Here is a 14,407-nt window from a genome sequence, read left to right on the forward strand (position 1 = left end):
GAGAGAACACCCCTGTCTGTAGCTTGGCCTTGTTATGCTTTCCTCCTAGGTCCCACTCCTTTGGGCCAGTTTTCCCTCCAAAACTGCTCTCACCCCGTCAGAGGGACAGAAGTGAAATATAGGCCCACTAGCAACTCCTAGGAAACCTCCTCCCTGCCCTCTAGGCTGCACTAGGCCTAAGACCATGACAGTTTCAGAGAAAAGCAAGAGTCACAAAATTTATGGCAGGGTAGGAGCTTTCATGAGTCATCTGAAGAAGTGAGCAGTGACTCACAAAATCCCCTACCCTGCCACAACTTTTGTTAGTCTTTAAGGTACCACTGAACTTGCTGTTTTCTGCTGCTGCAGACAGACAAACTTGGTTGTCCAGCTTGATCTATGTAACTGAGAGCCAGTTTGTAGTGGTTAAAAGCGAAGGACTCTGATATGGGTTTTAACCAGATTTAGTTTCCCCGCTCCTCCGCTTGCAGCTGGTGACCTTGAGCCAGTCACAGTTCTCTCAGAGCTGTTCTCTCAAGGGCAGTTCTCTCAGAGCTCTCTCAGCCCCACCTTCCTCACAGAGTGTCTGTTGTGGGGAGAGGAAGGAAAGGTGTTTATAAGCCACTCTGAGACTCCCAAGTGAAAGGCGAGGTGTAAGTCTAACTTTTTCTTCTTTCTTTCATCTTGGTTTGCAAAGCAGAACAACCAGATTCAAGCGCCGTTGAGTCCAACAAGATTTTCGGGGCATATGCTTTCAAAGTTCCTTTTGTCAGATCTGATTAAGAGAGCTTGGACTCTCAAAGCTTATACCCTCAAAATCTTGTTGGTCTCTGAGGTGCTTCTGAACTCAAAACTGGTTGAAAAGTATCTGTGAGCAGAGGGCCAACGTTCAGCGCTCAGTTACATTTTGGAAGGAAGAAGTGTGTTCGTGCTTGGCAGCTGGTTTCACCTGTAAAACAATGTCTTGTGTTGTGAGCAATGGCTGTTGGGGAAGATGCTCCCACCTGACCCTCCCAGACATGTTGGCAGCCTTTTCTAATAGGAGGTTGGCGGCTGGGAGCCAAGAGAGGATGAGGACTTGAAGCTGGAGAATAGGGAGCAAGAGAACTCCCACAGGTTATTGTGAATGCCTCACCCCCCCCCCCCCCCAAGCCAGCGTGGTATAGTAGGACTGATTCGGTATAAGGCAGTGTCATTTGCTCATGGGTTATGTCCTCTCTAGATCCCCGGAAGAAAACGGAGGCCTGGACCCCGGCAGCAACAGCAGCGGCCACTTGGTCTACGGCTCCCACGCTAACTTGAACAGCGCCGAAGGGCTGGGCAAAAAGCAGGAGCGAGAACAGAAACCTGCCTCGCAGCAAGCTGGCGAGAAGGGAGAGGCGATCTCTCAGTTTGAGCTGAACTACGGAAGTAAGTCTTCTGAGGGGTCTCCTTGGATTGGTCCTGGGACGAAGAATTAGTTCAGCAAAAAATTAGAAATGCTCCTCCCCAGAGGAGAGGCCTTGAGCAGCCAGTCAGGTATTCCACCATCTGAGCTAAACTTCTGCCCTGGATTTCCACTTTCTCTGCTCCTGGGGATCTAGGGGCAACTGTGGGGATTTTGATGATGATGCGGGGGGGGGGGGGATCTCCTCGATGGGTTCCTCAGTAGCCTCAGTCTCTGATAGCAGCTTTGCTTGTGGGCTTTCCAGACTTCTGGCTTGACAGATCTGGCTAGCTGCATTTCCTGTAGTCCCCTCTGAGAGCTGGAGGACCCAGGAGCTGCAGGGTCCACTAAGGTTTCAACTAGGGATGGGCACAACTTGGGAAATGGAGGTTCGTCCTGGTTTGTGAGGTCCTACAAACTGGGATGGGCCTCCCACGTTTCACGAACCGGTTCGGGTTTGTGAGGTTCATGAATCTTCCCTCCCTCGTTTCTGCTGGCCGTGGCTCCTCGACGCCAGCAGAATGGAGGGGGTCAGGGGAGGATCTTCCAAAACCCCTTTAAAGGGAACATTCCCATTCCTGCACGGCACCCGCTTGCAAAGCCGTGCTTAGAAGCTGGTGTGTGTGAGAGAGGGATCACGTGTTAGGCTGAAATACATGTAAGCCACTTCAGCGCTCTGTCTCAATTTCCCCCAGCCCCTCCCACCTTCCCACCACGAATTGAGGCTCTTGAACCACAGACCGGACTTTTTTTTATGACAAATTATGTTCATAATTCAGTTCATGCCCATCTCTAGTTTCAACCTCTGTGGGTTCAGTCATCCTGGTTGTCCTGGTAGTCTGATGAAAACTTACCGTGCAAAACCTGGATATTTTTCATAGCCAGTGTGTATGTGTGGGGGGGGAGATATGTTTGCATCTTTTTATTTTATATTCTTTATCTTTCTCGGGAAGGGTTTTTGCTTGCATATGGTAAAACCCAAGAGCTGGAAGCCAGAGAAAGTGAGGAAGATGAGGAGAGCCAGTTTGGTGTAGTGGTTAAGTGTGCGGACTCTTATCTGGGAGAATCGGGTTTGATTCCCCACTCCTCCACTTGCACCTGCTGGAATGGCCTTGGGTCAGCCACAGCTCTCACAGGAGTCCTTGAAAGGGCAGCTGCTGTGAGAGCCCTCTCCAGCCCCACCCACCCCACAGGGTGTCTGTTGTGGGAGAGGAAGGTAAAAGGAGATTGTGAGCCACTCTGAGACTCTTTGGAGTGGAGGGCGGGATATAAATCCAATCTCTTCTCTCTTTTTCTTCTTGCCTTGAAAATATGTCCTGGTATGTTCCTGGAGAGCCAGTTTGGTGTAGTGGTTAAGTGTGAGGACTCTTATCTGAGAGAACCGGGTTTGATTCCCCACTCCTCCACTTGCACCTGCTGGAATGGCCTTGGGGCAGCCATAGCTCTGGGAGAGGTTGTCCTTGAAAGGGAAGCTGCTGTGAGAGCCCTCTCCAACCCCACCCACCTCACAGGGTGCCTGTTGTGGGAGAGGAAGGTAAAAGGAGATTGTGAGCCGCTCTGAGACTCTTTGGAGTGGAGGGCGGGATATAAATCCAATCTCTTCTCTCTTCTTCTTGCCTTGAAAATATGTCCTGGTATGTTCCTGGAGAGCCAGTTTGGTGTAGTGGTTAAGTGTGCGGACTCTTATTTGAGAGAACCGGGTTTGATTCCCCACTCCTCCACTTGCACCTGCTGGAATGGCCTTGGGTCAGCCATAGCTCTCACAGGAGTCGTCCTTGAAAGGGCAGCTGCTTTGAGAGTCCTCTCAGCCCCACCCACCTCACAGGGGGTCTGCTGTGGGGGGAGAAGATGTAGGAGATTGTGAGCCACTCTGAGCCTCTGATTCAGAGAGAAGGGCAGGGTATAAATCTGCAGTCATCGAAACTGAAGTATCCTTTCATTTATATCCAGACGGTATCCTAGACAGCCGCGTGTCGGGCCCTTCAGAGGAGAGCGAAGTGAGCCCCATTGGTGGGGAAGGCTTCATCGAGGTCCTGACAAAGAAACAGCGGCGCCTGCTGGAGGAGGAGCGGAGGAAGAAGGAGCAGGCTGCCCAGGTGAGGAGCAGGAGTCCGAAAGGTTTTCGGGGTGCCCAGGCAGCTTTCCCAGACGAACTGGACAGTTTTCAAGCTGAGTTTCAGAGAACACTGGGGCTGTGATCAGGTGGTTTTCAAGAAGATGAAGAATGGAGACAAGCGTGTCTGGACAGTTTCCTCTCACACACACCCTTTTCCCCTTTTCTTTGTATGCGTTATATTTATGCCTGGTTCTATCCCGTGGGCTCAGAGGAATTTTTTGACCTGTAAACATCTCTGAACATAAGAAGAGACCTGCCGAATCAGACTGGTGGTTCATTTTGTCAAGTATCCTGCTTACACGATGGCCAGCCAGTTTCTCTGGAGGCCCAACAACAGGGCATTGAGGCCAAGGCCTCACCCTGACGTTGCCTCCTGGCACTGGGATTCAGAGGATGACTGCCTCTCGGCATGGCGGTTCCCTTTAGTCACCATGGCTCTGAGCTATTGATGGACCCTGTTGTCCCTGAATCTTCCTGGTCCCCTTTTAAATCTATCTATTCCTGTGGCCCTCCCTCCATTCTCCAGCAGCAAATTCCATATTTCAATCACTAGTTGTGTTAAGAAGTATTTTATTTTTGGGGGGTATTTTGTGTGTATGCACATAGGTGTGCGTTCATGCCTGAAAGTCATGATAGACTTCTGGTGGCCCCTACAGGGTTTTGGATGGTCAGAGAGGTGGTGTTGTTGCCTACCTCTGCATCCTGGCCCTGGTATTCCAAGGAGATCCAAGTACTTAACAGGGTTGAGTCCCGTTTAGCTTCCAGGATCTTACAAGATTGGGTTTGCCTGGGCTTTCCAGGTCAGGGCTTAAAGAAGTATTTTTCTTTTATCCATCGTGTATCTACTGCACATCAGCTTCACTGGATGACCCCAAAGGACACGGACTATAAATAGTTTGTTGGATTAACACCCCCCCCCCCCGAAATGCCTTTGAAAATGGAGAGTGGCTGCTTAGGTAGTAGAACTCAGTCCTTAAGATGGGTGGGGAGGGCTTGACTTGGTCTGCCTTTTGGTGAGCCAGTTTGGTGTAGTGGTTAAGTGTGCGGACTCTTGTCTGGGAGAACCGGGTTTGATCCCCCGCTCGTCCACTCGCAGCTGCTGGAATGGCCTTGGGTCAGCCATAGCTCTCACAGGAGTTGTCCTTGAAAGGGCAGCTTCTGGGAGAGCTCTCTCAGCCCCATCTACCTCACAGGGTGTCTGTTGTGGGGGGAGGGGGGAGGTAAAGGAGATTGTGACAGCTCTGAGATTCAGGGTATAAGGTGGGATATAAATCCAATATCATCATCATCAATCTTCTTCTTCTTCTGCCATATTCCTCCAAGTTATTCCTTCAAGGAGCTGAGCATAACTTAAATGTTGTTCTTTCCTCCTTCATTTTAATCTTCATAACAACCCTGTGAGGTTGGCTAGGCAGTGTGTGTTCCTGGCCCAAACTCACCCTCTTGCCTCTTGTGTGCTCTGTACGAAGTGAGCCCTGTACCCATTTTGCCAAGCATCCTCTTTCAGTGGCCTTCCAGCATGCCTGGTAAAACTATGGTTCCTCGAAATGCTGTTGAAAACCTTTGCCATCTGTCGGATTCCCAGAGACCTGTGTTTTTCTTCCCCAGGCTCCGGCCAAAGGCCGTGTCCTTCAGTCCCGGATGCCCCCTCGCTTTGCCAAGAAACAGAACAGCATGTGCCTCGAACAAGGAGATGTTTCAGTGTCTGGAAACAGCCTGGGCACAGAAATCTGGGAAACCAACAGCCCAGGTAAGCTGGACTTGTCTGGAATCTATAGCCAGTCTTCTTCTGGCACAGAATTTGATGCTGGGTGGAGGTGTCAGCATTTCATAGCTTTCTCTTCTTGTTTTTTTAACTTTAAAAAAAAAGGAGTTAAGTTTCTAGCCCTTGCAGCTCCTGGAAACTGAAGCAAGTAATTTTGCATTAATTTTAGTGGCTATCATGGGTGGGTGGGGTGCACTCGGGCTTTCCAACACTATATGATTGAATCCAGTGTGGGAATTGGGGGCCAAATTTCCTGTGGTCCAGGTTTACACATAGGGTGTGTTCACACACACTAAATAACACACTTTGCAACTGGATTTTTGCTGTGTAAGTATCATGACTTCCCTCTTAATATATGTAATGCTGCCACCAGGAATTTAATTCCAAACACTGTGTTTAACATTCCCCACTGAATTGTGTCCAAGCTCTAAGGCTTCTTCGTTAGACTATGTGACCCTGAGCATGTGACTCATACATTTTAAATTTAAAATTTATTTAAATGCATTTATTTATTATATTTAGTATATTGATTGATTAAATTTATTTAAATTTAAAATTATAGGGCTCCAGGTCAATATAAAACAAAATAAAATATACAATAAGCATATTGGTTTCAAGATGTTTATAGCTTAATTCTTCAGTGAATAATAACTTCTGACTGAGGTGTCACTCTTTCACTTCACACACTCCTCACTCTCAAATCCTCTTTTCCTAACTCAACTTTCTGACAGCTTCTGTCTCTCTCTTATAACTCTCTGGGTTTTGGCTCTCTGTAGCCACTAATATGCCCTCTAAGTATTTCTCCTTTTTTTCTATAGAATCTTAATGCCTTTCACAGCACTAGTATGGGATTCTAGTCAGAAGACTGCTTCTCAGACTCTGCAGACTGCTGACTGACCATGATTGACAGTTAATTGCTGTGACTCTGCTGAGAGTTCACTGCTGACCAACTTCTCTCTCCCCCCTCTCTCCCCTCCCTCCCCCACACATACTTCTTAGCTCCACCCACACCTCCATCACCTCACTCATTCCCCTCTTTCACTCCCCTTTCTCTACTGCAACTTATCAACAATTAAAGGAACACACATATATAAATTCAAATATCACTGTCTTAACAGGGGTACATAGACACTCCATAACGTCAAGTATTCTTGACACATAAGAGTATAAGATTCTTGATGCGCAGAGAGTCTAAGTGGAGCATAGAATGAAAATACCTGAGAAGTAACCATGATAGATAATAGTTTCACCTTATGCATATCACCACCTGTTAGCACAAATATTGATTACAATGATATAGAGTGAATTGCATTAACATTCTGATGTACAAAAAAAAGACCAGGATTTCGCATTGGGATTTATGTGACTTCCCTGAACTGTACCCCAGTCTGTTGTCTGAATTCACAAACTGGTTTGTTGCTGAGTTCAGCCCCTCAAATCAAAATTTTAAAATGTGATTTTTAAAAAATAGTTATAAACGTGATATTATGCTTTAAATTGTTAACTGCTTTGGTGGCCCTTGTAAAAAGGCAGAAAAGCAGGATACAAATTTTGTAAATAATGTTTAATAAGGCGGCTGAATATGTTTGTGGATGGAGTTATGCTCTCTCTCATCCCTCTATCCCAAAGTTCATTTTCTTTTGGTTACAGTAGATTATGTGTACTTTTTAGGGTTTAGTTTTCTACACAGGATTATACTTACTTTATATTTACTTATACTCTTTTATATCTTGGTACTCATACTGTTTTCCTTGTAGTGGTTATCATTGTTATATTTTTGATGTTTTAATAAAACTTATATTTAAAAAACCCAAAACTCTGCACTCTTCCAGGAGCTCTCTCCGTACAGTCACCAGGCACCGATTCCTGGAGTAAACCTGGCAATGCCTTTACTAGCAATGAGTCTGGCTCCACTGAGGTAAGCGGCACAGCGTCTCTGTCTCTCTGTGCATAGACATTCATGCAGAATAGACAAGCTGATCTCTGAAATACCAGCTTTTCCTTTCAGTTTTCATGCTGTGCTTGTGGAACTTGGGGCTTACAGATGTTTCCCCAGTGGCAAGCTCAGCGGTGGTAGACAGTTGGCTCTGCGTGCCTGAACTTCACCAGCAGCTGACAGCTACGGGGAAGCATTGGTTTTGTTTTAGAGGGTGCTCTGAGTTCATAAGGGAAGATGGTGAGATGCAGCCGGCCAAGGTAGAAGTCTGTGGCAACAGATTGTGGGTCTCAAAACATCCCCCCCGCCTTCCTCTGCAGTGTTCACAGGGTCCGTGAGAGGTGTCTCAGGGTTCTGAAGAGAGTCAGTTTTGCATCGTAGTGCTTAAGAGTGGCCGGCTGTAATTGGGAGAACCAGCTTCGATTCTTCACTCCTCCACTTGAAGTCAGCTGGATGACTTTGGGTCAGTCACAGTTCTCTCAGCTCAAAAAAATAAACCCAGTTTGCCACAAAAAGAACTAGGCTGCCAGACGATCTTTGGATCTCCTGCTATACTACAGCCACTGCCATATGACAATCAATTTAATTCATCAATTTGTCCAAAGATAGGGAGCTGGGAAATGACAGTGCTTGCTTTCGGTTCTCTTTGTGTGTTGTCCAGAAAAGCAGTTCCCTTCTTGATTGTGGCAGGACCGTTTAAAAGGTTACCCCGATCACTGAATAGATCTGAAGCCCCTTCTCAGGAAGCAGGTTGGGGAAGAATTGCCTGTGAGTTTTAGCAGCTTCAACCCTCAGTCTGTGGCTGGTGGGGAGAAAAATGTTCTGGGAACAGCACCTCGCCACACAGGTTTCCTACAGCAGTTGCTTTAGGATGGGGCTGTCTTTTTTAGAAGCCTTGGTGCGCAGTGTGCATACCAGCTGCTCTCGTGGAGGGATGTCCCTGTGTGCCCCCCCCCCCCCGCAAGAGGAGGTAGCCGAAAGGAAGGCTGGGTTTGTGCTTGTTGGGAAATTGCCCCAAAGTGCTCCAGGTGGCCTCTCATGACCCCAGTAGCCCAAAACATCTGGAATCAGAAATGAGTCAGGATTGTGCTGCATCATCTTCAGACTGCCTCCCGAACTGGTCGTTATTGCAAGAGACATCCCTTTTCGTTTGGTTGAATTCAGATGGGGAGCAGAAGTTATAAGGAGGAGTTGGGTGAATTTTGCGGCTCACCTCTGGGAGTCGAGACATCAAATCTGGTTTGGGTCATTAGTGAAATGAGTTTGGCTTCTCAGGCTAACACACAACTCGTGTGACGCCGTTTCTTTTAGTGTTCCACTTTGTAGCTTCTGTCTCTCTTTCCGTTTCAATGTCAGGAACTGATTTTTGCACTCGCTTGCAAGAGGTTCAGAATATTACAGATTCGTTGCTAATAGAGATTCGGCACCATTTTACAATAAAAAACATTTGTATTTTTTTATTCTTTGGAAGGCATCCAGTATGAAATTTCCTAAGGGTCCCCCAGACACAACGCCATTGCCTGTCATCCGCCATATGCTAAACACTGTTGCGTTTCAGCTACCAAATGTCAAGTAGAATTCACAGTTGCTGAAAAACCAAAACAAGATTTTTAAACTCCAGTCTCATTGGGTATAAATGCTTCGGGGACAGTTTAGGAGACATCTGAATGTTTTACAGAACAGCTAGTCAATTGGGGACATCCAGACTTCCCAACAGAGAAATTTGCGGAGAAAGGCTGGGGCTGAATTTATTTCAGCTCTAGATTGAGAGCCGCTGCTCTCTTACAGACCCGTGGAGCACTGTATGTTGACTTTGCTATTGCCAGCCAAGGGCATGAGATGCTGAACCCCAGGGGCCGCAATCAGACTCTGACCTGCTCCGTTTGCCCTTGCCCTCCAGTCTGACTCTTGGTCTAGGACAGGAGTGGCCAAACTTGCTTAACATAAGAGCCACATAGAATAAACGCCAGATGTTTGAGAGCCAGAAGACATAAGCGTCAGATGTTTGAGAGCCACAAGACAAGGGAAGGAGGGAGGGAAGCAAATAGGAGGGGGATGGGGAGAGAGGTGTAGAGAAAGCAGCTTTAGTCACATTCTCCAAGCTGCCAGCTGGCTTGGTTTGGAAAAGCGATTTAAAGAGACAAATGCCTTCTCCAGTGGGGTTGTGGGGGCTTCAAGAGCCACACAATATGTGTGAAAGAGCCACATGCCGCAGCTTGGCCACCCCTGCTCTAGGATATGCAGAAGTTTTCTGAGCTTAAAACACTTCTTAAGTAACGTACCGACCTCAGTTCCTGCTGAGCAGGTGGGACTCTCTGTAAACACCCCATCCCCTCCAGCAAAAAGAAAAGGACCAGTTGTTTCGCGGGTTGGCATTCTGGTTTTGGTGTTGGAGGACGGGAAAGGTCATGCATCAGAAGGCTGTGAGAGGGTTTCCTTGCTAGAGGCCAGTCAAAAGCGGTCTGAAGCTTGGCTTGTGCTGATAAAGACCACTTGCCTTTCTAAAGCTACAGCTGTTGGTAGGAACAGTGCACAACTGGACGGAGGTTTCTCATTGGGCAGTAGTTTGCTGAATGAACAGACAGCTGCCATTGAAAATGGCAGCCATGAGTTGTCCCTGTCCGTCTCCTCCATAGTGCATAGTACAAGTCAGGTTGCATCTAGATGTTATCATGCCATGGGTTTCTCCAGTCCCACTACACGTTGTGGGTTGACATGGGAAACATAGTCCGTTATGGAGAAAGGGGATATCTCAGGGAGGGGCCGTTCCCTTTTTGGCAGCAGCTCCGTGTCCCTCGCTTTGGGTAGTCGAGGGGGGTAGCAACGGGTACGTTCTCCTGTGCTTGTGGTGGAGCCAATGCCATGGCTTGAACCTAACGCTTCTCGTGCTTTGCATAGCAGGGATTTAAAGGCAGCCAGGGGGATAGTGGAATTGACTTGAGCGCGGAGTCGCGGGAGTCCTCCGCCACTTCCTCCCAGCGCAGCTCTCCGTACGGCACTCTCAAACCCGAAGAGATGGGCGGAACTGGTCTGGTGGACTCCAAGCCTGACTGCCAGAAAGAACAAGTTCCAAAGCAGTCGGAGAAAAAGGTAACCCAGGTCTGTAGTCACAGGCACCAGAAACCTTGGGTCATTAATTAATTAATTATTAAATGATTAATGATTAATAAATTAATTCATTGGTTATTTGAAACATTTACCAGCCACCTTTCTTCCTCGTGGAGTTCAAGGTAGCTTACAACACAGATAAAACTCAAAGTAAAATATATTAAAAACGGCGGGAAGGGGAACCCCACAATTTAAAATCACAACTCAGGACTACCATTCAATTTAACCAGATGAGGTCCTAAATAAAACCATCTTCACATGCCTCCTAAAGATTGAAAGTGAAGGGACAGGCGCACGTCCCCTGGGAGGTTGTTTCAAAATTGCGGGGCTGCCACTGAAAAGACCCTGTGTTGTGTCCCCACCAAAGAGAGCCAGTTTGGTGCAGTGGTGAAGTGCGTGGACTCTTATCGGGGAGAATTGGATTTGATTCCCCATCCCTCTACATCAGGGGTGGCCAATGGTAGCTCTCCAGATTTTTTTGCCTACAACTCCTATCAGTCCCAGCCATTGACCATACTGGCTGGGGCTGATGGGAGTTGTAGGCAAAAAACATCTGGAGAGCTACAGTTGGCCACCTCTGTTCTACATGGAATGGCTGGGTTAGCCATAGCTCTCGCAGAGCCGTCCTTGAAAGGGCAGCTTCTGGGAGAGCTCTCGCAACCCCACCCACCTCACAGGGTGTCTGTTGTGGGGGAGGAAGATAAAGGAGATTGTAGGCCACTCTGAGATTCAGAGTGAAGGGTGTGGTATAAATCCAATATCATAATCTTCTTCAAATGAGCTTCTTTGATTAATGGGACAATTGGGACAGCCTCTCTCTTAATTCCCAGACAGGAATTTATCGGAGAAGATGGTCTTTCAGATACCCCATTCCCAAGCCACATAGCACTTGAAAGGTCAAAACCAACACCTTGAATTGGGCTCAGGAGTGGATCTGTAGCCAGCGTTGGGGCAAGTCTGGATTTGGTTGCTAGATTTAGGAGGGTTAATTGAAATCCATTTTGGAGCTTGGGTCAGAGAAGTCTGAAAAGAGCCCAAAGAGCTCAGGCCTTTGCCCACCCCGCCACCCCCCGCTGCATTCCCAGTGACGTCGAGGGTGTGCCAGGGATATGGATGGAACCCTTTCCACCAGTGCCCTTTGCTCAATAAGCAGCACAAAGTCGGGAGGGCAAGAAAGAAAGGGAAGAAGGTCTGGTGAGCAACGTTCCCTGCAAGCTGTGGAGTCTTGTGAGCAGAAATTCTACTTGGTGAGCTACTGGCATTAAAGTTGTGAGCGACTGCACAAATTTGCTTGCTCTGGGGCCCTTTCTCCTGAGCTGAGACAAAAACGTGTGAGCTGGAGGCTAAACAGTTCTGAGCTGGCTCACACTAACTCAGCTTAGAGGGAACACTGCTGGTGAGGCTCTTGGGGTCTCCTGCCCTCCTCCCACCCTTCGTCCCCGGCAACATCATTGAACATCTTCTGAAACCTCAAGTAGTCAGTCCTCTATCAGATTTTTAAATGTGTTGTTGGTGGGGGGGGGGAGCTGAATCAAGGAGTCTGCCTGGGTCTCAGCCCCCTCAGGGCTTCCCAGTCCAAATGGGAGCCAGCAAGGATACCATGTTCAAACAAGAAAAGAGGACACAACCTTCAATCAAGTTCTCTTTTACTGGGCCTTTCCAAACTGTCTAGAACAGCGGCTCCCAACCTTTTTGGCACCAGGGACCGAATTCATGGATGACAATTTTTCCATGGACCGGTGGAGGGGGGTGGTGCTGGTTTTTTTGCTGCCCCCATGCCCTGTCCCTTCTCCCCCCCATGGGGGATCTTTAAATGAGGGGTAGGCGAAGGTCACTGCCGTCCTGCCCCTTCTGCCCTCCCGGACCCCGGGCGGACGAAAGAGGTAGTGCTTCAGAGTGCGGCAGTGCTTCCTCTTTTGTCCGTCCAGATCTTGGGCGGGTGGAGAGGGCGGCGGAGCTGTTCTGCCTCACTCTGAGGCAGCCTTGGAATGAGGCCGTGCTGCCTCTTTCATCTGCCCAGTTCCTGGACAGGCAGAAGGGGCAGTGGGGCTGCTCTGTGTCACTGTGCAGGGGAGCCAGCCACGGAGTGAGGCTGCGCTGCCTCTTTCATCCACCCAGGACCTGGGCAGGCGAAAGGGGTGGTGCGGAGCCTCTGCCTTGCTCTGAGGCCCAATTGCTAACAGGCCATGGACCAGTACCAGTCCACCGCCCAGGGGTTGGGGACCCCTGATCTAGAGTACTCTTAAGCATCCAAGTTCTTAAGAAACAGTGTACACAGTTACTTAGTGTGAAGACAGAGATCTCCCCTGGCTGCCCACTGTGGCCTCAAGCCAATCAGAAGGCAGCCCCAGCCCTTTGGAAACCCCCATATGCATGCCATTCTTGCTCCCAGTAAAGGCAAGGAAGTTGTCAGAATTAATACCATAAGGATACTGATAACCAGGGCCCCTCCGCTCACGAACACTGCAGCCCCTAAACACTCCTAGGTCAGGGGTGGCCAACGGTAGTTTTTTTTGCCTACAACTCCCATCAGCCCCAGCCAGCATGGCTGATGGCTGGGGCTGATGGTAGTTGTAGGCAGAAAAACATCTGGAGAGCTACTGTTGGCCACTCCTGTCCTAGGTCATCGGTCAAGAAATTAGAAAAGGAGACAGGCGTTGACCTTAATCTGCAAAGTTTTGTCTGTGGAGATAAGAGATGGCACCGTTCAGCCCAGGAATGCAAACTGTCCTGAAGGCGACAGCCAGACCCTGCGTCTCCCAAGAAGCAGGCATCCTGCAATGCTTGTGGGAAGAATCTAAGTCTGCTTTTGCTACAGTGAGCCAGTTGGTGTAGCGGTTAAGTGCACGGATTCTTATCTGGGAGAACTGGGTTTGATTCCCCACTCTTCCACTTGCACCTGCTGGAATGGCCTTGAGTCAGCCAGAGCTCTTGCAAGAGTTGTCCTTGAAAGGGCAGCTGCTGTGAGAGCCCTCTGAGCCCCACCCACCTCACAGGGTGTCTGTTGTGGGGGAGGAAGGTAAAGGAGATTGTGAGCTGCTCTGAGACTCTGAGATTTGGAGTGGAGGGCGGGATATAAATCCAATATCTTCTTCTTGATACACGACTGACCAAGAACCCCTAGATCCAAATTCTGTCCCAACTGTTCAATCCGGTTTAATTGTGTGGCAGCCAGCAAAAAAGTCCTCTACCAATCTGTTATCTTTGAATGCATTTAAAGGTGGGTGGGTTCTGGGTTGCCCCCTCATTTCAGTTGCTTGGGGTTTTTTTGTAATTGGGGCATGGGGGGGGGGGTTCGTGGTGATCCATAGCCTTCCCGCCCGCCTCCTGTGTCTCAGCCTCTCTGTTCTCCTGTTAAGGATTCAGACCAAGGCTCGAGTCAGAACAAGGATCACAAGCCCGGACCGATCGGCAACGAGCGCTCCTTGAAAAACAGGAAGGGTTCGGAGGGAGCGGAACGCCTGGAAGGCACCGTCCCCCCAGTAAATGGGGTGGAGATTCACGTGGACTCTGTTCTCCCTGTGCCGCCCATTGAATTCGGAGTAAATCCTAAAGTGAGGATTTAATTTGTTTCTTATTTGGGGGGGGGGGGCGGGGGAAAGGGGAGGGAAGGGATCTTACCGTCTCTTGCTGTCTGTGTCTTTACAAGTTTTTAGGGTGAGGCAAAGTGGACTAGGCCAAATTCGGAAGGATGCCTTTGGCAGGCTCAAGTACAGTTGCCTTCTCGATTTTCATTCCTGACACAAACCACATTCTTGATTTCCCCACCCCCTCAGGGGTGGAGGAAGAATTGGCAGGCTCTTTCCTCTGCCGGAGGTTTTCCTGGGCATGGCCATTCCAAAGCGCTTGGCTCTTTGAATGCCAAGTGGGATTTCTGTATATTTGAATGTCTGGCGAATGTTTTGACAAATGTGCGTTACAAAGAAAGACCAGTTCATTGGACTGATGGCAGGGGAGAGGTTAAAGCCGCTTTCCACCGTCCCCAGTGCTGCCTGAGAAGCGCCGTTGTCTGTCAGGAGGAGGAATTGCATGCCTGATGATCCATTTTGCCCTTACTTCCCTGTTAAGGAATATTTC

At 48.7% G+C, this 14,407-nt stretch overlaps 1 protein-coding gene across 1 annotated transcript in view; it reads left to right on the forward strand.

Moving 5' to 3' along the window:
• PRRC2B (proline rich coiled-coil 2B) overlaps positions 1-14,407 on the forward strand; it is a 138,680-nt gene that overhangs the window by 95,152 nt on the left and 29,121 nt on the right. Inside the window, exons 17-22 of the mRNA XM_060250715.1 lie at positions 1,202-1,389; positions 3,356-3,501; positions 5,130-5,271; positions 7,119-7,204; positions 10,121-10,312; positions 13,690-13,884. Of these exons, the coding sequence (XP_060106698.1) occupies positions 1,202-1,389; positions 3,356-3,501; positions 5,130-5,271; positions 7,119-7,204; positions 10,121-10,312; positions 13,690-13,884 (949 nt within the window). The remainder of the gene's footprint in view (positions 1-1,201; positions 1,390-3,355; positions 3,502-5,129; positions 5,272-7,118; positions 7,205-10,120; positions 10,313-13,689; positions 13,885-14,407) is intronic.

The sequence above is a fragment of the Heteronotia binoei genome, chromosome 12 (assembly GCF_032191835.1).
Source record: "Heteronotia binoei isolate CCM8104 ecotype False Entrance Well chromosome 12, APGP_CSIRO_Hbin_v1, whole genome shotgun sequence".
In the NCBI taxonomy this organism is placed as follows: domain Eukaryota; kingdom Metazoa; phylum Chordata; class Lepidosauria; order Squamata; family Gekkonidae; genus Heteronotia; species Heteronotia binoei.